We start from the raw sequence: 26,115 nt of genomic DNA on the forward strand, positions 1-26,115 counted from the left end.
AAAGAATAGTGTAGGAATATAGAATGTTGCAAGCAAATATTAAAAAAAAAAAAAAAGAACAGCTGAGTGTCTTTAAAGTGACAAACATCCAGTGTAAAACAATAACATTCACTTTAATGTCTTTCAACTTATACTTTCTGAGAAGCAGGGGACGTGTTTTTTTATATTAGCATGAAAAATGCAGAAATGTTAACTCACACTTTTTACTTTTAATAACTTAAATGCCTCACAAATTGATGTTTGGCCGCGGTGGCTTCAAATATCTTTTCAGCGCCGCACACCTTGACCGAGTCTGTTTTGGCTTGGAACCCCCGAGCAGACGCTTTATTACCTTCGCCCAAAGAGGTGTCGTGTTGTTGGTTCTTAAAGGGAGGAATTCAACCGTTGAAAATGACACGTTATTTGCTGCAGCAGTACTTTGTTTTCAGATCATTTTAGGGATGATTCAATGTTTTGTTTTTTTTACAATTAAAAATGTTACCTGATTCGATGAAACATTAGAAAGTGACCATTCATTAAAATACAAATAATGCTGCCTCTGTGTACTCTTAATGCAACAGGGCAAAATGACATCATTACCCAGAATGCATTTACCGTATTTCCTTGAATAGCCGCAGGGGCGTTAATTAATTTGAAACCTCCTGTCACACCTGCGTTTACCGGAAACCGGCGGGATGGCCGTGCATGCGGTAATTATTTTAAAACCTCTTCTCACTCCGGCGTTTACCAAAAGGAATCCATAAAATTTAGGCGTGCGCTTTGAGTGTGATGTAAGCATACCATCATGAAAAGCACATTTAATTAAAAAAAACGTTATTATGGTCTTACCTGTACTTATAAATGGAGTCCATTTGCAGCTCCTTCTGACCAAAAGCATCGATAACTTGTTTATAGAAGTCTTCCTTATTTTCTTTCTTCAGTTTTAAAAGTCTCTGTTTCGATGGAGATATTCCTTTAATTATTACCTCCTGCTTCGATTGAAAGTCCAGTTTAGAAAACTGTTTTATTTTATGTATGTAATCCTCCATTTGAAAAGTTCAGGCAGAGGACAGAAAAAAAAATCTCTTGCTGCGTGTGTTCACTTCTTCTGCAGTACCGGAAGTCGCAAGAAGGATCACTAGCGCGGCAGCGCCCTCTACCACCAGGAGGCGGGAGTCATTTAATGACTTATACAGTATTTCACACACGCAGCTACGGTATATTAATAAAACATAGCTGCTTACTGTTCTCTTTAGCATACTGTACAGGTATTCAATAGCTTGGACCTTAAATCCTACTGAAAAGCTCTTTATCTTTTTTCCTTTGTGCGATTGTAAACTACTGAAAGCAGTTTCCTCCATTTTGAAAATGAGGACAGATGCGTCACTCGTGACGTAACGAATTTGACCCGGTGGAAGTTCTAGCCATATGCTAAATATTTTGCGAAACGAGTTTGACCCGGCGAAAATTACAGACATGCGATAATAAAATTAATATTTTGCGAAACGAATTTGATCCAGCTTCAATAATAAACCGGCGATAAGGCCAAGCATGCGTTAATTATTTTGAGAAACGAGTTTGACCCGGCAGTAATTCTAGACGTGCGAATACTATATTCCCTGCGCCAATTCAAGGAAATACGGTATGCATAACCGTAAGTCAGACTAGTGGGAGGAGTGCCAATTATATTGTTTAATACTTTGAAAAACATACATTTTTATTGTCTTGACTGAGATGAACGTTTTGATGGAATGGTTGAAATTGGATGAAAGATGGAGTAGTCGAAAGAAAGCCAACGCAAAAGCGCCAGGAAAAAAACTACACTCAAAGTTGTTTTTGTTAGGTACTTGTGTTTGTGTATTTGGGATCTGCATAAGGCATGGCGAATATATTTATTTAAAAAATCTTGCTTCCCTTCATATTTCCTCTAAAAGATCCATTTTGAATTTACACATCATATTATGACCCCTTTTAAGCTCAATAGCGCAGTATCTACAATTTCGTTACATCCCTACTTCCTTGTGGTCTACATAACATGTAATGGTGGTTCTTTGGTCAACTCCCTCTGCGGGATATGCTGTTTTGTGGGTTGTCTTAACTAACGTGCCTCCACTTTGACCCCGTCAGCCATGTTGTTGTTTATAGTGCTTCCATATGGAGTCTACTGACAGATATAAGTTAGAACTATACGCTACTTTGTATTAGAAATGGCAACAGCGGAGAATGCGTGTGCATGTACGAGCCAGTGTACCCCACAACAAGAGGATAGAGAAAAAGAAGGAGCTTATTGACTACAGCATTGGACTGTGGATCGCGCATAGCTCTTCAGGTAAAACTTGACCATATATGGAGATATCCGCTGATGTCACAAATTTAGCATATTCCAAACGGCTCGTTTGGAGGAAGTATGAAGGTAGGCAATATTGTTTTTTAAATATCTCAGCCATGCCTTCATGGTTTGATGTTTTGAGACTTACGCAGATCTCAAATACACAAAAACAGCTGCCAATAGGTAAGAAAAATAGGTTTTGCATAATAGGCGAGCTGAATGCAATGCAATCTTTGGTCCATGGGCAGTTGTGTCATACTACTACTAATTTAACTAAAATAATGGTAGTTGTAACAGTAGAAGGGGAAAGTCAAACACAGATAGACGTAGTAGACATTGGAAGAGTAAAATAAATACCATTTTTGGGTGTATTACTACAAAACCAGTGAGGTTGGCACGTTGTGTAAATGGTAAATAAAATACACTGCAAAGACAAGATATTTCATGTTCGAACTGAGAAACTTTTTTTTTTTTGCAAATAATCATTAACTTAGAATTTTATGGCAGCAAAACATTGTAAAAAAAGTTGGCACAGGGGCATTTTTACCACTGTGTTACATGGCCTTTCCTTTTGACAACACTCAGTAATTGTTGGGAACTGAGGAGACCAATTTTTGAAGCTTTTCAGGTGGAATTCTTTCCCATTCTTGCTTGATGTACAGCTTAAGTTGTTCAACAGTCGGAGTCTACGTTGTCGTATTTTGTGCCACACATTTTCAATGGGACACAGGTCTGGACGACAGGCAGGCCAGTCTAGTACCCACACTCTTTTACTACGAAGCCACACTGTTGTAACACGTGCAGAATGTGGCTTGGCATTGTCTTGCTGAAATAGGCAGGGGCGTCCATGAAAAATACTTTGCTTGGATGGCAACATATGTTGCTCCAAAATCTGTGTTTACCTTTCAGCAGTAATGGTGCCTTCACAGATGTGTAAGTTACCCATGCCTCGGGCACTAATACTCCCCCATACCATCACAGATGCTGGCTTTTGAACTTTGCGCCTATAATAATCCGAATGGTTCTTTTCCTCTTTGTTCCGGAGGACATGACATCCACAGTTTCCAAAAACAATTTGAAATGTGGACTCGTCAGACCACAGAACACTTTTCCACTTTGCATCAGTCCATTTTAGATGAGCTCGGGCCCAGCGAAGCCGGCAGGGTTTCTGGGTGTTGTTGATAAATGGCTTTCGCTTTGCATAGTAGAGTTTTAACTTGCACTTACAGATGTAGCGACCAACTGTAGTTACTGACGATGGTTTTCTGAAGTGTTCCTGAGCCCATGTGGTGATATCATTTACACACTGATGGCGCTTTTTGATGCAGTACCGCCTGAGGGATCGAAGGTTACGGTATTCAATGTTGGTTTTCGCCCATGCCGCTTACGTGCGGTGATTTCTCCAGATTCTCTGAACCTTTTGATGACCGTAGATGGGGAAATCCCTAAATCCTTTGCAATAGCTCGTTGAGAAATGTTGGTCTTAAACTGTTGGACAATTTGCTCACGCATTTGTTCACAAAGTGGTGACCCTCGCCCCATCCTTGTTTGTGAATGACTGAGCATTTCATGGAAGCTGCGTTTATACCCAATCATGGCACCTACCTGTTCCCAATTCGCCTGTTCACCTGTGGGATGTTCCAAATAAGTGTTTGATAAGCGTTCCTCAACTTTCCCAGTCTTTTTTGCCACTTGTGCTAGCTTTTTTGAAACAGATTGCAAGCATCAAATTCCAAATGAGCTAATATTTGCAAAAAATAACTGTTTACCAGTTCAAACGTTAAGTATCTTGTCTTTGCAGTCTATTCAATAGAATATGAGTTGAGTTGAGTTTGAGTTTATTTCGAACATGCAAGCATACAACATGATACATCACAATTTCCAGTTTCTCTTTTCAACATGTTCGAAAAGGAGTAGGAAGAAGCAGAGCTTATTTAATCCTACCCCTTTTCTTTACATAGCAGTTGCAAAACTTTTTGTTCACTTCCTGTTTACAATTTTTTCACAATAAACTCCATATGTAATCTTAATAAAAATAAATAAATAAATAATAGTAAGAATTTAATAATAATAATTGGTGAAGTAAGTCATATTTCATATGATGAGATAAGTAAGATTACTTTAAGAATGAATGAATGGATGGATGAAATAAATTAAGAATGTTTGTCATGGTTCTTCTTCTTTGTACTTTGTAAACACTTTAAGTTTGAAGAGTTTCTTGAAGTGTATCATATTAGTACATTGTTTGATTGCTTTGCTTAATCCATTCCATAATTTAATTCCACATACTGATATACTGAAGGTCTTAAGTGTTGTACATGCAAACAAATGTTTTAAATTACGTTTTTCCTTAAGATTATATTTCTCCTCTTTTTTTTAGAAGAATTGTTGTATATTCTTGGGTAGCAGGTTATAGTTTGCTTTGTGCATAATTTTAGCTGTTTGCAAATTCACTATGTCGTGGAATTTCAGTATTTTTGATTCAATAAATAAAGGGTTTGTATGTTCTCTATATCCAACATTATGTATTATTCTAACTGATCTTTTTTGTAACACCGTTAATGAATGAAGTGTACTTTTGTAATTATTTCTACACAGTAGCTCAGATATGGTAACACTAGTGAGCAGTAGAGAATATGAAGGGATTTTTGGTCTACAACATGTTTTGCTTTATTCATTATTGACGTGTTTCTTGCAACTTTATGTTGTATATTTTTTACGTGAGATTTCCAGTTCAATTTATCATCAATCATTATACCTAGAAATTTGGTTTCATTTACTCTTTCAATTTCTATTCCGTCTATTTGTATTTGTGTTTGACTTTCTCTTCTGCTGTTACCAAATAGCATTATTTTAGTTTTACTAAGATTCAACGATAGTCTGTTTTGTCAAACCATCTTTTTAATTTGTTAATTTCTTCTGTTATCATTTGTATTATCTCCTGTGTGTTCTCTCCTGAACAAAACGCTGTTGTATCATCCGCAAATAATACTAACTTTAAATCTTTTGTAACTTTACAAATGTCATTTATATAGAGATTGAATAATTTAGGTCCTAGTATTGATCCCTGAGGTACACCACAGGATATATTTAGCGTTGTAGACGTGTGTTCGCCTAGCTTCACGTATTGTTTCCTGTTCGTTAGATAACTTCTTATCCAGTTTAAGACTAACCCTCTGATGCCATATCGTTGTAGTTTTTTGATTAAAATATTGTGATTAATTGTGTCAAATGCTTTAGTTGGATCCATAAAAACCGCTGCCGCACATTTTTTACTATCTATTGCATTGGTAATTTCTTCTGTAATTTCAATTAAAGCCATTGAAGTTGAAACATTAGCTCTGTATCCATATTGGTTCTCTTCGAGTATTCTATTTTTATTTATGAAACTTTCTAATCTGTTATTGAACAGTTTTTCAATGATTTTAGAAAATTGTGGAAGTAGAGAAACAGGTCTATAATTTGTAAATTGATGTTTGTCTCCAGTCTTATAAATTGGTGCAACTTTAGCTATTTTCATTTTGTTTGGAAATGTACCTGTTTGAAATGATAGGTTTCTAATATACATTAATGGTCCTGAGATCTCTTCAATAACCTTTTTTATCGTTTCCATATCAATTCCGTTACAATCAGTTGAAGTCTTAGATTTGCATTTTTTTGCGATTGTAACTATTTCCTCCTGTGTCACATTACTGAGGAACATGGAGTTGGGATTTCGCTCTATGGTATCATTATAGTCCTCAATTGAAACTGGGTCTGGAATCCTTTCTTCCAATTTTGGTCCAATATTTACAAAATAACTATTGAAGCTTTCAACTACTTCCTTTATGTTGTCATTTGTTTTATTTTCATCTAAGAAGTATTGAGGGTAGTCCCTCTTAGTTCCATTTTTAATAATGCTATTGAGGATGCCCCATGTTGCTCTCATATTATTTTTGTTCCTGTCCAATAATTCACTGTAATATTATTTTCTACATGATCGTAGTATGTCTGTTAACTTGTTTTTATGCTTTTTCTACTTAATTTCTGCCTCTATAGTTCTTTGTGCTATAAATTTTCTATATAGTGTATTCTTCTTCTTACAAGCATTTTTTAATCCTTTTGTCATCCATGGGTGTGATTATTCTTTCTCTGCTTATTACTGAGTTGTATCCATGGACAATGTTTGTCATAAAGTATTATGAACTTGTTTAAGAAATGTTCATATGCTTCATCAACCTCTTTTTCATTATACACATTGTCCCAATCTTGCTTTTGTAGCTCAATTTTGAAGGCAGTCATCCTCTTCTCTGTGCATAGTCTTCGAAATGTCCTTTTGTCTTCCATGTTCTTCTTGTAGTTTCCATCATATATTGTAAAAACTGGCAGATGATCACTAACGTCAGTTGTAAGTAGACCACTTGTAGTGTTATTATCAAAATCATTGGTAAAAATATTATCAATAAGCGGGGCACAGTGTCCTGTGATTCTGCTTGGCTTTGTGATTTTAGGATATAGACTGATGCTGTACATTGTATCAATGAAGTCTAGACTTTTGCTTGTTGGGGTTCAATAAGTCAATATTAAAGTCACCACATAAGAACATTATTCTTTGACCATTGTCCATGTAAGTTGCCTTGATCCATTCTTCAAATGTTTCTATACTTGACTTAGGTGATCTATATATACAACTGATGAATATGTTTTTGCTTTTTTCCTGACATATTTCAATGGTTATACATTCTAAGATATTATCTATAGCAAATGACATGTTTTTTACCACTTTGTAGTTCAGGTTCTTCATCACGTACACAGCTACTCCTCCTCCATTTTTGTTGGTTCTGTTGTAGTTTAGCTCATATCCCTCCAGATCAAAATCTATTCCTTTTTTTTCATCAATCCATGTCTCTGTGACAGCAATCACTTTGAAGGGTTCGTTGATGTGTTCCAAAAAGTTCTTAATGTTGCTGTAATTTGCATACAAGCTTCTACTATTAAAATGAATAATTGACCATTTGTTATCACATTCAATGTTGCTATTATATTGATCATCTGTATAATAAAAACAACTATTACTGATGTGGGAGAAAAAATTTGTATCCGGATCTATATCATTTTCCAAATCCTGGTTTTTGTGATCTTTGTTGCAGAAATTTTTTAGTTCCATATTTTCTTGTTCAACAATCTTTGATGTTGTTTCAATAATCTCTATAAGTGTAGGTGGATGCAATCCTGAATCTAGGTCCTCTTGTTTAGTCGTCCCTTGGAACATAGTAGTGTCGATGCTGAATTTAGGTGCTTGTTTTCTGTCAGAGTCCATTATCATCGTTGTTGTGGTAGCTGTGTAAACTTAAAAAATTGTCCAGGTCCTTGATGTCATGGACAACAATTACTCTTACTTCTGGACTTCCATTCAGCTTGATGTAGATTTTACAGTTGGCACTCGAAGTTCCCTGGATTTTTCCCTGCCTTCTCAAGTCGCGTGCTTTCTTGGCGATTTCAGCATTACGTTTTGTGAGATGCTCATTCATGTACACATTTGTTCCCTTCAGCTTCTTTCCCTGTCTCAGCAATGCCATTTTAGATTTTCTGTTTACGAGTTTCACGAGCACGACTGGAGTGGCGTTGTTGTTTCTTCCGTTCAGTGGGATGCATGTTTCGATGGTATTAATGTCAATTTCAATTTCTTTTGATTGCAGAAAGTTGACCACTTGCTGTTCTGCTGAGACCATATCCATTTCATCTGGTTCACCTTCATTATTCACAGCTTTCGCATAGGATCTTGGTTTAATTCGGTGCCCTGTCACAATATCATTCATTCGTTTATCCTGATCCATTACATCTATGATGTTCCTCAGCATGTTGTTGTCTTCTTGAAGGATCTTCATTTATTTGCTCATTTCAGTGGCTTCTTTATTTCTGGAGTTGTTCTCTTTTTTAATTTCTTTAATTTCCTCTTTAATTTCCTCTTTCCATCCATCCATCAATTCTTCCCATTTTTCTATCATTTCTTCTTTAAATTCCTGGAGTATTTTTTGTAGTATCCCTTCTTGAATCCCATCATGTCCTGTGCCCAGCTTCAAATCAGTCTTTCCAGTCAATCCTTTAACTTTTGGCATCGCGGCAGTCACTGACGCCAGCGCCTCTTATGTCTTAAGGGCAGTTACTTCTTTAGCGACTTGCGGCACTTTTAACTTGTTTTTTCAACAATTTCGTACCTTGCGCCGTTCAGAGATCAATTTGAGGTGTCAGCCTGTCAACTTATATCACCCGCTTTGAACTGCGGGAGGCGCCTTTACACTGTACTGTCTTCCTGAATATAGGTTGAAAAGGATTTGCAAATCTTTGTATTCTGTTTTTATTCATGATTTACACAACGTGCCAACTTCACTGCTTTTGGGTTTTGTAGCTGAGGAAAGGACCTGGAAGTCTCATACTGTAAAAAAAAATATACAACACAAAGTAGCAAGAAATATTTCAATAATTAATAAAGTAAAACATGTTCTGGACCAAAAATCACTTCATATTCTGTACTGCTCACTAGTGTTACCATATCTGAGTTATTGTGCAGAAATATGGGGAAATAACTACAAAAGTTCACCTAAGTCATTAACTGTGGTACAAAAAAGGTCCGTTAGAATAATACATAATGTTTGGATATAGAGAACATACAAACCCTTTATTTATTGAATTAAGAATATTGAAAATCAATGATGTGGTGCATTTGCAAACAGCTAAAATGATGTACAAAGCAAACTATAACCTGCTACCCAAGAATGTTTAATAATTCTTAACAAAAGAGGAGAAATATAACCTTAGAGAAAAATATAACTTGAAACACTTGTATGCTCGTGTGACACTTAAAACCTTTAGTATATCAGTATGTGGAATTAAATTATGGAATTGATTAAACAAATAAATACAGCACTAATTTAAATTACTTCAAGAAACTGCTCAAACTACAATTGTTTACAAATTACAAAAAAAAATTATGACAAACGTATTAAACAATATTAAAAATAATATATTAGTCATCTCATTATGTGAATCATAACTGACTTATAATTTTTGTTGTATTCAGAATGAATTTATGTAAATTATGTACAAATGAAGAACGGGAAGTGAACATGTGTTAGTACCGTAATTGCTTCTTTTTACTCCTTTTCGGACACGTAAAGAAAAAATGAAAATATGTGATATATCATACTGAAAATGTATACATACAACCAACCAACCAACCAACCAATGTTCATAACAATAATGCTTTGCTCAGTTAAACTGGAAATGTACTGCCACAAATCAAGGAGGAAAAATACACAAATTGTTGATCATATATCAAAATGCACAGTTTTTTTACATTTGCTTTTTGGTTAAATATAAAACTTTTTGTTGGACACATAACCATTGTGTCCATTCTGAGATGATGCCATGAAATAAAGAGATTGTGGCTTATGTATTTAATCAGGAACTATGAGACAGTGGTGTCTGTAAGCATTACTAGACATGACATTGAAGGAGTCTCACTGTGTGTTCAGTAAGTGCTATGATCTTCTGGCCGTGACATCTTTGCATGCCTGACCTTTGACCTACATGTCAGTCCAATGTATCTTTGATGTATTTTATTTGATGGAGGAGCCCTAAGGATGTCATTAAGACCATGTGACTCACACATAGGGAGGTAACAATACGAACAGTTCATATCACTGTTATCACGGTAATCATTATTATTGCGGTATTGTTGGATGTGCTCAAAAAGTACTTTTACACACACTGAAATTTTTTTACCAAGTTTTTTTTATTACCTAAAAATAAATAGACACTGTTAGAAAACCCACTATTATGCATGTTTGTGTTTCTTACGCTTCACTGATCGTGTATTTAGCACTTTAAAATGTATTTAAATTAAAAAGAAAATCTTATTTCTGGTGGGCATTGTGGCGTCCGACTGTTCAGCGTCGGGCTGGGCGATATATCGAATATACTCGATATATCGCGGGTTTGTCTCTGTGCGATGTAGAAAATGTCTATCGTGAGTATACGTTCTCACACAGTTACTTTTAGCTGCGGGCATTACACTACAGGCGTTTCTCACTCTTTCTTGTCTCTCCTTCTCACAGAGCCATAAAACAAGCGCACCTTCTTACATACGTCACTTATTGTCGCGCGTGTAACGTCATATGCCCTCGTGGAGCAGAGAGGTAGCGGAATGGGTAAAGTTAGCTGTGGTGTTGGCGGAGCGGTGCGACTGGTAATACGAGAGAAAGAAGGTGTGAATCTGGTAACAAATGAAGAAGAAGAAGAAATTCCCAAGAAAAACAGCACGGGGTCCATCGTCTGGCGGTGGTTTGGCTTCAAGCGGGAAGATGTTGAACAGACAACCGTAATATGTCAAGTATGCAGCAAAAGCGTTGCTACAAAAAGTAGCAGCACTACTAATTTGTAGCATTTGAAAAGTCACCCGCTATAGAATGAAGAGTGCTTGAAACTGCGCATGTCAACATTGAGCCTGGCGTCTTCCATTTCCAGATCATCACCGTATAAAAAAAATAGTCAAAAACAGAAGGAGATAACGTCCGCAGTAACCTACCACATAGCGAAGGACATACACTATTTGATTTCTTATTATGCAGCTAATTTTTATTTGACAGTTATTGAAATATCTTGGTGTGACATCATGCACAAAAGTGCATTTTATTTGTTTTGAACTATTGTAGTGGCTTTCTGTACAAAAAGTGTACTTTAATTTAGTGTTGTTTTGATATGTCATCTTAGTGACATCATGCACTAGTAGCTTGTTTTAAAATGTCTCTGACAATGTTGCACGTTCTGTTTTGGAAATTACATGAATGTTTGTACCACTGCCTGTTAACTGTTTAATAAATACAGTTTTGGTAAATTGACTTAGTTGTGATTTCCCTCTCTGCATGAAAGTTAAAAATTAGCATATATTAATGCAGTATGAACAAGAATGTTTTAATGTAGACACATGGAATCATCATACTGGTGTGATTATATGCATCAAGTTAGGGCTGGGCGATATGGCCCTTTTTTAAATATCTCAATATTTTTAGGCCATATCGCGATACACGATATATATCTCGATATTTTGCCTTAGCCTTGAATTAACACTTGATGCATATAATCACACCAGTATGATGATTCTGTGTCTACATTAAAACATTCTTCTTCATACTTCATTAATATATGCTCATTTTAAACTTTCATGCAGAGAGTGAAATCACAACTAAGTCAATTTACCAAAACTGTATTTATTAAACAGTTATTAAGCAGTGGCACAAACATTCATGTCATTTTAAAACAGAACATTCAAGATTGTCAGAGACATTTTAAAACAAGCTATTAGTGCACTTTTGTGAATAATGTCACTAAGATGACAAATCAAAACATCACTAAATTAAAGTGCACTTTTTGTACAGAACGCCACTACAATAGTTTAAAACAAATAAAGTACATATTAGCAGTAATGCTACTTTTTATAGCAACGCTTTTGCCCCACATTTGACAAATTACGGTTGTGTGTCCAACATATTCCCACTTGAAGCCAAACCACCGCCAGACGATGGACCCCCTGCTGTTTTTTGGGGGAATTAATTATTCCTTCATTTGTTACCAGATTCGCACCTTCTCTCTCTCGTATTACCACTCGCACGGCTGCGCTAGCATCACAGCTAACGTTACCCATGCTGCTACCTCTTTGCTGCGCGAGGGCGTATACGTATGTGACGTATGTCGTGACAGTATGTGACGTGTGTAAGAAGGTGCGCTTGTCTGTCTGTGAGAAGGAGACACAGGAAAGAGCGAGGAGAGCCTGTAGTGTAATGCCAGCAGCTAAAAGCAACTGCGTGAGAACGTATACTCGAATATCACGATATAGTAATTTTCTATATCGCACAGAGACAAACCCGCGATATATCGAGTATATCGATATATCGCCCAGCCCTACATCAAGTGTTAATTCAAGGCCAGGGCAAAATATCGAGATATATATCGTGTATCCTTACATGGCCTAAAAATATAGAGATATTAATAAAAAGGCCATATCGCCCAGCCCTAGTTCAGCGGTTCTTAAATGCACCATAAAAATCAAGAACGATCCCTCTGCGAGACAGCGTGTACGTTCAATGTGCACAATTGAATATTTTAGTCGTCCAGACAGCAATGTGTTTAGACAAGTTTAGATTGGGGATTGTTTTTTTGTTTTTCTGATAGGGGGAAACCGGTAATGACTTTTGTTTTCATGTTAGCATTCAAAGCAAGCCAGCTGGCGCCAGTCAATTTATCAAAGTGCAGTAATTCAACAAGGTTTTTTGATCGTTTTAATTTGAAACGTTTGTAACAACCGTCATGAGTTTTACCCCGGTTTTCATTTATTTTTTATTCTTGTTCACTTGTCATCGCTAACCGTTTGACGCAATTTCTTCAATTAGAGATCACAATTGATTGAAGCTGACTGACTGACTGACCGGCTATTAATCAATTCATTGAAAAAGCAGTTGTTAATCAACTTTCAAGTGCATATCTTAAATGTTTTAAGTCACTTTAACATTTTTACCTGAAAATTAGTTAACAACTGTTGTCAAGACATAAAAGCGAAAGCTTTATTGCACTAAGGCAAGTTATCCAAAGTGCGGCCTCAGGGGCGTAGTTGAGAGAGCACGAAGGAATACCAAACTATTTTCGCATAGAATCTTTCCACAAATACCAACATTTGCAGTGAAAGTTGCGTACGCACATTCACTCCTGCTGACCCCATTTTTTTGTATGTCTCTTTTTGTATGTTTTTTATGTTTTTGGTTTTTTTGTCATAAAAAAATACAATCATGTGTGCTTATGGACTGTATCCCTGCTGAAACAATCCTTTTGTGCGAATGAGTGTAAATGGGGGAGGGAGGTTTTTTGGGGTGGTGCACTAATTATCAGTGTATCTTGTGTTTTTTATGTTGATTTAATAAAAAAAAAAGTATTGTTTTTTATTTTTATTTTTTACATTTCTTGTGCGGCCGGGTACCAATCGATCCACGGACCGGTACCGGGCTGCGGCCCGGTGGTTGGGGACCACTGCTCTACACAGCACCCAGCATTGTCCCACCCACACAACCATGTGATTGGTTACAAACAGAGCGGTAACAGCCAATCAGCAGTGCGTATTCAGAGCGGTAACAGCCAATCAGCAGTGCATATTCAGAGCGCGTGTAGTCAGTGCTTAGCGTTTAGCAGGTAAGCATCAGGCAGTGGACTCTCCCCAAATGATAATAAACACCTCCCAGTCAACTACTAGTAACATCACTATGAGCCCGTTGACCTTCTAGAAATATAAAAGGCAGCTCAGCTCGCTCGCAGTCCTGGATTGAGGTGAAGGCTAATTCGCTTTTAGCGTAACGTTAGCTCATTTGGCTGGGTGTGTGTTTGTGTGTGTTACGGACAGCAAAGCCCTGTCTGTCTGTTATTTCACTTTACCTTTTTCTGTGTTGATTGAGCTGTGTTGAAGCAGCAAAAAAGGACATTATGTTAAATGAAGAGTTTCTGTCTCTGATAGTTGATATAATAATGTAACTGCATCATTAAGCCTACATGAACTCCATGGTGTTCAGGGATGAATAGTCTCTCAAATTGCTAGGGATGATGCTCGAAACCGGTTTTCCCGGTTGTTCTATAAGAAAAGAACCGAGTCCTCGGACTCGAATCCCTTTTTGAGAACCGGTACCCGTTATCGAGACCACTATAGTAAAGAAAAAGAGTTGGTTCTTTAATCGAATCCCTGGGAACGAATCCCGTCCCGACCAGAAATGCTCCGTGTGACATCACAAGACATGACGTCACATAGCTCAGTCATTAGGCGCAGATGGCGAAAGCAGGAAAACAATGGACCGGAAAAAGCGCTCCAAGGTGTAATAAAGTTAAAAACAAAAGGTATAATCCAATGAATAACTTTACTGAGAGATTTGAGCAGGGTACAAACACATGACGAACACTTTTACGACCAACCGGAAACATAGCAACCAGGCTAGCAACGCACCTCCTTTACAGCAGCTGTCGCAACGTTCTTCAAGCAACCGCGGCACATACATATTGATACAACATATATGACATGATCTCCCTTTTTTAACTTTTGTTTTTCTTTCCTTGTAAACAAAACAAAATCACACTGTATATGTGTTGTCTGTCTAATTATAAATAATGCAGACGAGGCGTGTTGGCTGAGTTCTTGACGTTTACTTTCACAGCGTGCTCATAACCTCATTCTTAGCTGCCAGGTGGCGACATGCAACAACACTTTTCGGGGCTACCACGCATGCTCGTCACTCCCGTTGCATGCTGGGTAGTGTAGTTGTTATTTTCCCTAGCTCATAACATCACATCTTTCCCCTATAAAGAAATAATGTTAACTCAATGAAGTGTATTTATTTTTTTAGCTTTAACTTTTCATTTTTTAGCATTGTAACCACATTTGCAAACAACTTTTCTCTTCATAGAATTGTCTTTCAATAAAGAAATAAAGTGCAAAAATGTCAAAGCATCATAACAAACAGTTATGTCAAATAGCAGCAGAAGTGCACTTTTTGGAGAGCTGTATTATTTTCAGTTTTGTGCCCAAGGGACGGATTTTATTTAAAACTATATTATTATTTATACACCTATAGTGATCACAGAGACAGGTTGTTTTTGTGTTAATGTATATATTTGTTTTTCTGAAAAATCCCACTTAATATATGGGTTATACTTGTATAGCGCTTTTCTACCTTCAAGGTACTCAAAGCGCTTTTGAGAGTATTTCCACATTTACCCATTCACACACACATTCACACACTGATGGCGGGAGCTGCCATGCAAGGCGCTAACCAGCAGCCATCAGAGGCAAAGGGTGAAGTGTCTTGCCCAAGGACACAACGGACGTGACTAGGAAGGTAGAAGGTGGGAATTGAACCCCAGTAACCAGCAACACTCCGATTGCTGGCACAGCCACTCTATCAACTTCGCCACGCCGTCCCTGTATATATATACTTTGGGTAACAACAGTCAATATTTATTTATTTTATTTTTTTAGGGGGGTAACAGTCAATATTTATTTATTTATTAGATTTTATTTTTTTCTTATATAATAAAAGTGAGCTTTTGTTAAACCAAATATTGTGTGTTTTTTTCCATATACAACAACCTATCTGGACTCGATGAGAGAATCGATAAAGAATCGGTTCGATAAGAGGATTCGATAATAGGCTCAAACTCGATAATTTCTTATCAAACATCATCCCTACCTATTGCTATTGTACCATTTTTTCAGCTATAGTTATATTTAGGGATGCAAATTATCGATTATTTCATTAATTGATAGTTGATAACCTTATCGATCGATCATCGATTAGTTGATAAAGCGGCGTTTTCCCCCCATCTGAGATTTCCCCTCAATAAGGTACAAAATCAAAATCAAAATTTTGCTGGTATAAAATACAAAGGACATTGTATTCCCTAATCAAATGTTTATTTGATACAAAAGTAAGTCATCTTTGTAACATGAGGAATATAATATAAAGTGCACTTTAGTCTTGTCACACATGCAAGACTTGGTAGTGGCAGCAGCCATAATAGCTAGCTTTATTTTATATAATCCCTCTTGAACTGGGAAAGGTGCCTAATGCCTATCTGTCAACTTGAAAAAATACAAGGAAGACATCCCTGAAAATTGTAACAGCAGGCAGCAAATAAGTAAGCCTGTTGGCTGTTGCAGTCTGCTGCAGAACTTCACCTTTGGACTCAGGTGAGGCTGACAAGAACTGAAGTGAAAAAACATGTCACTCACTCACTACTGTAAAGACAAGAAAAATAAAGTAACATCAAGTGCACAACATGCACAATGCACATCTTAGTCTGTCTCACAAACTATTAGAAGGCTAGCAGCCTGCAAGCTGCAACATTAATTGAATCCCTCTTGAACTGGGAAAAGTGCCTATATGACAGTCAACTTGAAAAAATATAAGGCAGACATCCCTGAAATTGTAAGTAACAGCAAAATAAGTAAACCTAAGCCTGCTGCAGAAGAACAGTCATTGATTCAACTTAACATTTGGGCTCAAGTGAGGCTGACAGAAGAACTGAATGAAAAACATGTCACTGCATAAAATAAAATAAAGTGCATGCACTATGCCCATCTTAGTTTGTCTCTCACAAACTATTAGTGTAAACATTAATGTAATAATCAGTCAGCTTGAAACAGTCGTGCTTTCAGCTCGGCTTTCTTTCTTTTGTAGCGAGCCTCTATGCGGGTTGTTATTGTTTCTCGAGAAGGGATTTGGTAGTCTGGCTCACAATAGTTCATCAACTCACGAAACCCCTTGCCATCCACAATGCTTATAGGCAGCATATCCTTTTCAACCATGTTGCAAATCCTCTGGGTGATGCCCTCTGCCCGTGCGTCATCACACACCGCTTTTCTTTTGGAAAACGCTTCGGCGACGGAGGGCTGGCCTGGCCGTGCTCCGCCTCCACTCTCTCCTCCAAGCACAGCGGCATGTAAACTTTTTAGGTGGTAATTTAACGAACTGGTTGAATTGTTGTACTTCAAAACAGCCTTACATATTTTGCACGTTGCATCGTCCTCTTTTAGGGTGAAATGTTCCCACACAGCACTTCTCTTGCGTCGCTTCATGTTTGTTTTTCTTCTCTCGCATGTGGACTCTCATGTGTACAGCGGACATGTAGGGCTGGTCACGTGATGGTGTTGCTGCTTGGAAAAAGTACAATAAGCAACAACTCCCTCGTGTGGACTAGCGAGGTATAAACTCAGCATTACCTTCACACAGAAAACCACCGCACCGACCGTGACAGAACGGAATTGTCAATTAATTGAAATCGTTAATTTTAATCGGGTAATTTCTTAACGGCAATTAATCGAAAATCGATTAATTGTTAACATCCCTAGTTATATTAATCATTAGTAATGCAGCAGCCTAGTTGTGAATGGCAGGGTCCCTGCTATCACATGTTGATAAAAATATAATATTTACCACTACCGGCTTCCCAAATGCTGTAATAAATTAAGCATGATGAGTTGACTTGAAACTGTTTAATGTTGCACTTTTTATATGTAGAAGAAAAGTTTTGTCATTTTATTTAATCTGAGCAACAACTTGAGGTGTTTAATGTTGATTAAAGTGGGCAGAATTATTATAGTGTTCCCAATGTTAAAAGGATAAAGCCATTGTTTACAAATTTGGAAAATAAATAACCCAAAAATGTATATTTTGTTGTTTTCTTACTGTACCGAAAATGAACCGAACCGTGTAACCGAACCGAAATTTTTGTGTAACGTTACACCCCTAATATATATACATACATATATATACATACATACATATATATACACATACATGTATATATATATATATATATATATATATATATATATATATATATATATACACACATACATGTATATATATATATATATATATATATATATATATATATATATACACATATATATATATATATATATACATATATACACATACATACATATATATACACATACATACATATATATACACATACATACATACATATATATACACATATATACATATATATATATATATATATATATATATATATATATATATTCGTTACGTACCTTGGTTTAATCCACATTAAACTGCCTCAAATTGTTGCTCAGATTAAATAAAATGACAACACTTTTCTTCTACATATAAAAAGTGCAACATTAAACAGTTTCAAGTCAACACACAACATAAACGCAACAGAACAAATACCCAGAACCCCTTGCAGCACTAACTCTTCCGGGACGCTACAATATACACCCCCCAATGTGGCCCCCAAGTCAAAAAGTTTGGAAAGCCCTTCTCTAGATTATTTTTCAAAAAGGTTCCTTGTGACAAATTTTGTGACTTTTTTTGGAGTAATTGCACACTTTCGTAAACTAATATGAATACACATGATGCGTGTATCTGTTTCTAAACATATTTGTTTGCCTTTTCATTTCTTTTTTGCTCACATGCGTCGCCGCCAATGACCCGCCACCTAACGATGTTGCTGCAAACACTGCCCTCGGCATGTTGTGAAAATAATACAAATTATTTTTAATTGCAGCGACCCCGAGAGGGACACGCGGTAGAAAATTGGAGGATGGATGTTATACTGATCAAATATTACACTAAATTTCTTTGTTGAAAAAGCTTAGCACAGTGATTCTCAAACTGTGATAAATGGGCTCCATTTATTGACGCGCCAAAGAATCACTTGATTAAAGTACAGTGTTTTATTTTTTTTATATTTAAACACTGTGTTACAGTTCAAACAGTGGCCAAAAATATTAAATATACTTGTTAAATAAAACCTCTGCCTTGTTTTTAATGAATACTTAAGCCTACTACACTACTCGGAGAGCCAAGTTTTCCCTGAGGTGGTACTTTGTGAAAGAAGTACCGTTTTTTCCGGACCATAGGGCGCACCGGATTATAAGGCGCACTGCCGATGAATGGTCTATTTGGCATGTTAAAGGTGTCATATTATTAGTTATTTTCTAAATTGAAAACACTTTGCTGTTGTCTACATAACATGTAATGGTGGTTCTTTGGTCACAACGTTGCATAAATTATGTTTTACAGATCTTCAAGCCGCTTTCTGACAGTCGCTTCCGGAAGCGCCGTTTTATGGGCGGTCTTATTTATGTGGCTCACCTTCGGCAGCGTCTTTTCTCCGTCATATTTGTTGTAGCGTGCAAGGACGGGAGTGGAAGAAGTGTTAAAAGTTGGAGCTAACTGTTTTAATGACATTCAGACTTTACTTAAATCAATAACAGAGCAGCATCTCCTCATCCGGAAACAACAACAAGGCCGAAAATGTGTACCATGAAAAAATGTCAGACCGACTCTCTAATAACTAAAGTTCCTTGGGTGAATAATGTAAACTCACTACACTGGTATGTTTTAGCGCTTTCATGGCAAGTTTACTGACAGATATAAGTAAGAACTTTACACTACCGTAATTTCCAGACTATAAGCCGCTACTTTTTCCCCTCGTTCTGGTCCCTGCGGCTTATACAAGGGTGCGGCTTATTTACGGCCTGTTCTTCTCCAACACCGACGAAGAGGATTTCGGTGGTTTTAGTACGCAGGAGGAAGACGATGACACAATGATTAAAGACTGACTTTTCATATACCGGTAGGCTGGTTATTTTGATAACGTACAGGCGAGCACTTTGTATTACTTTGCACCGTTGTATTATTTGTACTCTGCACGAATATTGTTCGCCATGTCAAACATGTGAAAGTTTGATTGAATGATTGAAAGATTTATTGTTAATAAATGGGACGCTTTGCGTTCCCAAACAGTCATCTCTGTCCCGACAATCCCCTCCGTGGTAGCAGGAACCCCTATATACTACGGTAATTACACATCAAAACCCTGCGGCTTATAGTCGGGTGCGGCTTATATATGGAGCAATCTGTATTTTCCCCTAAATTTAGCTGGTGCGGCTTATAGTCAGGTGCGGCTTATAGTCCAGAAATTACGGTACTTTATATTAGAAATGGCAACAGTGGAGGATGAATGTCCTATAACAAGAAAATAGAGAAAAAGAAGCTTATCGACTACGGGGTCGACACGGACTACAAAGGCGGAAGCACACAATTTTTCAGGATTTATGCAGCCCTCAAACACAGATCAGCAGATACCAGAAGGTAAGAAAAGTTGCTTTTGCATAACATAACAAAACGCCATATAATGCCTTACCTTATACACACATCATAAACATCATGTTATCAGACACATGAACAATAACAAGATCTGATAGCTCAGTTACACCTCATGTTTATTATTTATTACCTTTTACCTATTCTGTGTTATATGTGTTTTATGTTGCACGATTGTACCAAGAAATATTCCTAGTTTGTGAACCCGTTCTCAAACAATGGCAATAAAACTATTCTGAAATAATACTTGTATGTTTAAAGCGCCGGCAATCCATCAAGCGGTGTGGCTTCATAGCTTACCAAAGTCGTACTAAAACATTTTGATAGATTTTTGAGCGCCGTGTGTAATGTTCTATATTTTTTAATGGAACATATAAAATGTGAAGTGAAGTGAATTATATTTATACAGCGCTTTTTCTCTAGTGACTCAAAGCGCTTTACATTGTGAAACCCAATATCTAAGTTACATTTAAACCAGTGTGGGTGGCACTGGGAGCAGGTGGGTAAAGTGTCTTGCCCAAGGACACAACGGCAGTGACTAGGAGGACGGAACAGGGGATCGAACCTGCAACCCTCAAGTTGCTGGCACGGCCAATCTTCCAACCGAGCTATACCACCCCATTTTTAGTGTTATTTACTTGAGTCATACACATATCTTATGTTTGACTGCTATCTACTGGTCACACTTATTACACTGGGTTATAAGGCGCACTGTCAAATTTTTTGAGGGGGAAAATATGATTTTAAGTGTGCCTTATAGTCTGGAAACTACGGTACATAGAGGCGAATGTGAAGTGAACTTAAATGTGTGTCAAGGAGCGAAGAGCATTTGAGTGGAGTGTAAGGTTGGTATCGTTGGGGGTTTAGGTTAGCTATATTTACCGCTATGGCCGCGGCATCATTTTACAGCGAGAGTTCTTGTAGCCTGCCGGGTGCTCGAGTCAGGCGTGCACCCGCCTGCTGGCCCTTTGCTCTCTTATCTAGGTAGCCATCCTCTGGCAGGCGATAGAGCTTGCTGGCGGACGAGGGGCCACTCCCTGGTCTGCCCGACAGTTGCGGTCGTACACACACCACACACACACACACACTGCTGCCGTTTGCACACAAAAGCCTGTCAATGAGCGAGCGAGGGGATTTTTATCCCTCCTGCGTTACCAGACGTTCGCAATGGTGCACAAACATGGCAAGAGAGTTTTCAGTCCAGTGTTGAGCAAGTCGCTCGCTGTCAGAGACTGACAGCTGTGCCCGACATGACGCGTAACTTATCGATTGTCTGTCCTCAGATCAACAAAATGCTCTGAAGGTTGTCCGTGCCAACAAGCCCAGAACCAGAAAATCCAGCAAGGTAACGTGGCCTTTTTTCTTGACGTTGAGTTCCACATGTTAAAGCTGCTAAAAAGCAAGAGTACACATGTTTGTCAAAGTCGTTAGACTGGGCGTCCTGTCAGCACCTGGAGGGTCTGTTCATGTTTTTCCACTTTGAAGTCTGTGCCAGAGCTTGATTATGCGGGGCTGGGAAAACCAACACCTGTCACTCGCTAACTTTATTAAATGCTTATTTTGAATGCTTTGTCAACCAGTTATTCCACACTAACACTGCAGGAATGTAAATAAATGCTACTTTGTAATTGCATTTTATTAACAGATATAATGACTAAAAGAACGGAACTTTAATATCAGCCAGCTTGTCTCCTCACTGGACAGGTTTTGACCTTCCCACATGCACATGTTTGACTTTTTCTATAGTCACTGTCAAAGTCACACGTCAACCGTGACACGCGACAGTGTTGTTTCATGGCAGGACGCAGAGCTACAACACAATAATGTAATTACACCCACAAAATCCACTTTTTTTATTATTTAGAATACTGGATTTCATTGATTTACACAACTTTGACTACTTATCGCAATGATTTAATTTACTGCCATAGTATGAACAGACATTTCATTCCAACTTGCATGGAGCCTGCATTACCGTTACAGGCCAGCAGGCGGCCATTATCACTAAAGGTGAGGGGGGGAATCAAGTAAACCTGCTTTTTACCAGTTCTACCCAAAAGGTTTGTAGCTTTTTCTTGATTTCATAAAAGTGGACAATTAATGTACAATAAAGCACATTTAATTTCCTCTAGGCTCGCATTGTCCAAAGTGTGGCCGGGGGGCTAATTGCGGCCTGTTGCTAAGTGTTTAAAGGGGAATTACACTTTTTTGGTATTTTGCCTATCTTTCACAATCATTATGAAAGACATGGCAATGTATTTTTTTAATGCATTGTAAATAGCAAATACATGCGATCAAAAGTTGGCTTACAATGGAGCCCAGGGGAGCCGCTCTATTCTGCCTACAAAGCCCTTAAAAACATCCAAACACCTCCATTAAGGTTTTATATACATGATGTACGTATATATGTAATGTAGTAACAGGCACATTTTTAATAGCATTTATTATTTACATATTTTGATCATTTTAAGCATACACGACGCATTAATTTAAAAAATGCTTCACGTAGGACTGGGCGATATATCAAATATACTCAATATATCACAGGTTTCTCTCTGTGCGATATAGAAAATGACTATATTGTGAGTATTCAAGTAACATTCTCACGCAGTTGCTTTTAGCTGCGGGCATTACACGATAGGGATGTCCCGATCCAGGTTTTTGCACTTCCGATCCGATACCGATGTTGTTTTTGCACTTCCGATCCGATACCGATACTGGCCTATCCGAGCATGTATTAAAGTTTAAAGTTATTTAGCCTACTTAGTTGTCAGATTCATGTTGAAAAGGGTTTTAGTACTCTTGATAACAACTAACCAGCTGAATTAGGAGAGTTTGAATAATACACAATGTTTGGTAACAAGAAACTGACCTGTTTAAATATCGCAATATTTTAAGGCCATATCGCGATACACGATATATATCTCGATATTTTGCCTTAGCCTTGAATGAACACTTAATGCATATAATCACAGCAGTATGATGATTCTATGTGTCTACATTAAAATATTATTCTTCATACTGCATTAATATATGCTCATTTTAAACTTACATGCAGAGAAGGAAATCACAACTAAAAAAATCCAAAAAAAATTCATACGGTGTTGATCTGGAAATGTTTGCCTCGGCATTTTGATGGTGTGGGCGTGTGGCACCGAACGGAGATGTTGACATGCGGAGTTTCAAACACTCTTCATTCTCTAGCAGGTGACTTTTCAAATGATGCTACATATTAGCAGTAATGCTACTCTTTGTAGCATCACGCAGTTACGCTTTTGCCCCACACTTGACAAATTACAGTTGTTTGTTCGACATATTTCCACTTGAAGCCAAACCACCGCCAGACGATGGACCCTCTGCTGTTTTTTGGGGGAATTAATTCTTCCTTCACTTGTTACCAGATTGGCACCTTCTTTCTCTCGTATTACCACTCGCATCACAGCTAACTTTACCCATGCTGCTACCTCTTTGCTGCGCGAGGGCGTATACGTATGTGACGTATGACGTGACAGTATGTGACGTGTGTAAGAAGCTGCGCTTGTCTGTCTGTGAGAAGGAGACACAGGAAAGAATGAGAAGAGCCTGTCATGTAATGCCCGCAGCTAAAAGCAACTGCGTGAGAACGTATACTCGAATATCACGATATAGTAATTTTCTATATCGCACAGAAACAGCTGACATTTTTACTGGTAACTTTTAATTCACATGGCCGTCTTAACAGTTAAGACACAGACCTGTGGATGTGTTGAAGGTGTGCTGGAAAATGCGGAACGGAAATTAGGGCACAGCAGAAAAGTGGAATGTATTATTTAAATCGGTGCGTTGGAAAACACGGACTGGAATTTAAAAAAAACTGGATCTGGATCGGCATTTTCCCATGCCTTGCCGATACGCATTTTTGGCAAATATCGGCGGCCGATCCACAACCCTATTACACGATAGGCTTTTCTCACTCGTTCTTGTCACTCCTTCTCACAGAGACATAAAACAAGCGCACCTTCTTACATACCATTGTGCCACTGCTTAATAACTGTTTAATAAATACAGTTTTGGTAAATTGACTTAGTTGTGATTTCCCTCTCTGCATAAAAGTTTTAAATTAGCATATATTTTAATGCAGTATGAACAAGAATGTTTTAATGTAGACACATAATATCATCATACTGGTGTGATTATATGCATCAAGTGTTAATTCTAGGCCAAGGCAAAATTTCGAGATATATATCGTATATCGTGTATCATGACATGGCCTACAAATATTGAGATATTAATAAAAGGCCATACCCAGCCCTAGCTTCACGACATTTGCTTTTATTGTCGTCAACATCACTAATTTCTACTCAATGCAGACTTCATGAGAGCTAACAAACATACTAAAACTTCACTTATTGTACATGGTCTGCTGTCAGTAGAATGCCGACTGCTGGGATGTTCATTTATTTCCATTCAGATGAAGAATGCCTCATAATCCTCACGAAGAAAATGGGTGTGGAACCAGCGTCTTTTCGTGTCATTCTTGCCATTTCCGGGCCTAAATTGGCTGTCAAAGTGTACCAGCTTGTCGGAGTACATCCTCAGCCTTCTTCTATCTAGGTGAGAGACATGATTTATGATCTAGAATAAAGTTTGACGGGCAAGGAAACGAGAAATCAGCTGAACAGTCGATCATGTCAACATTGGCACACAAGCTCGTGATCACGGCGCCACTATAGTTTGTCTGTGTTAGCGCTTATAATAACAATATCACTAATACTTGGTTAATATTCAAGTCACGAAATGTAAATGGGGTATTGTTTGGCGTTTTTTTGGATGTTTTGGTGGATTTTATGGGCGGAACAGACGACCTCCCATTGGCTCTGCTGCAAGCAGACTTTTATTTACGTTTATGAGTTAGAATGCATTAAAAGTCTTTAATAATGATTGTGAACAATAGGCAAAATTCCAAAAGAAAGTGCAGTTCCCCATTAATGGCCCGCTGCACAATCGGTAGCATTTTAATATTGGCGTGCTGTTTTGCTAATTTTGCAGGTGTGCATCTCGGCGTCAAATATTTTGTTACTTGACGAATGTTGCTATTTAGCATGTTAACGTTAGTATGCTGGCTTTTTTTAGCTAATTTTGTTGCTATACACCCAAATCATATTTTGGTACATGCCGCATGTTATAGTTAGCATTTTAGCATGCTAGCATTTATTTTTAGCTAATTTAGCAGGTATACACCTATGTCATATATTTTAGTATTTCACTAATGCTACATGTAAGAATATTAGCATGTTAGCATAGTACTGTTATCATGCTAGCTTTTTTAGCTCATTTTGCTGGTATATACCAATGAGTGATATTTTTTGATGCTATCTGTCCAGCATTTTAACTGTTAGCATTGCAGGGTGGCTTTGGCTCATCAGCATTCAAATAAAATTTGTACAGATATTGCATTTTCTTGTTCTTTAAAGGCCTACTGAAACCCACTACTACCGACCACGCAGTCTGATAGTTTATATGTCAATGATGAAATCTTAACATTGCAACACATGCCAATACGGCCGGGTTAGATTAGTAAAGTGCAATTTTAAATTTCCCGCGAAATATTCTGCTGATAACGTCTCGGTATGATGACGTTTGCGCGTGACGTCACGGATTGTGCGGACATATTGGGACACCATTGTGGCCAGCTATTAAGTCGTCTGTTTTCATCGCAAAATTCCACAGTATTCTGGACATCTGTGTTGGTGAATCTTTGATCAAGTATGACATAGAATGGATCAGCTATCCCCGTTTAAATAAGAAAATGTCATTTCAGTAGGCCTTTAAAAAAAAATCCACATCGCACTGGTTTCGAAAGTGAAACTTCCAAAATGGCCCCCGCATCCTTTGATTTGTAAGTGGAAAACATTTGGGCACCCTTGCTGTAGGTAAATGTGACTGGTTATTGAAAATGTAAACAAGGTTTGTGTCTAAAATGACTTGAACATGGGGAGCAGCTTTTTGATCGTGTAACATCATGTATACCAAACAACTTCTGCTTTTTTCCTCTCAGTCGGGCGACTTTGGTGACATTACCAACTGGCCAACACCTGGAGAACTGGCCAAGGAGGTAAA

At 37.7% G+C, this 26,115-nt stretch overlaps 1 protein-coding gene across 6 annotated transcripts in view; it reads left to right on the top strand.

Moving 5' to 3' along the window:
* The window catches only part of larp1b (La ribonucleoprotein 1B), a 113,809-nt gene that overhangs the window by 14,799 nt on the left and 72,895 nt on the right, over positions 1 to 26,115 (top strand). For all 6 annotated transcript variants that reach the window (XM_062042366.1, XM_062042368.1, XM_062042367.1 and 3 more), the window contains exons 2-3: positions 21,300 to 21,361; positions 26,054 to 26,110. In XM_062042366.1, coding sequence (XP_061898350.1) covers positions 21,300 to 21,361; positions 26,054 to 26,110 — 119 coding nt within the window. The remainder of the gene's footprint in view (positions 1 to 21,299; positions 21,362 to 26,053; positions 26,111 to 26,115) is intronic.

This window comes from Entelurus aequoreus, linkage group LG03, assembly GCF_033978785.1.
Source record: "Entelurus aequoreus isolate RoL-2023_Sb linkage group LG03, RoL_Eaeq_v1.1, whole genome shotgun sequence".
Lineage (NCBI taxonomy): Eukaryota > Metazoa > Chordata > Actinopteri > Syngnathiformes > Syngnathidae > Entelurus > Entelurus aequoreus.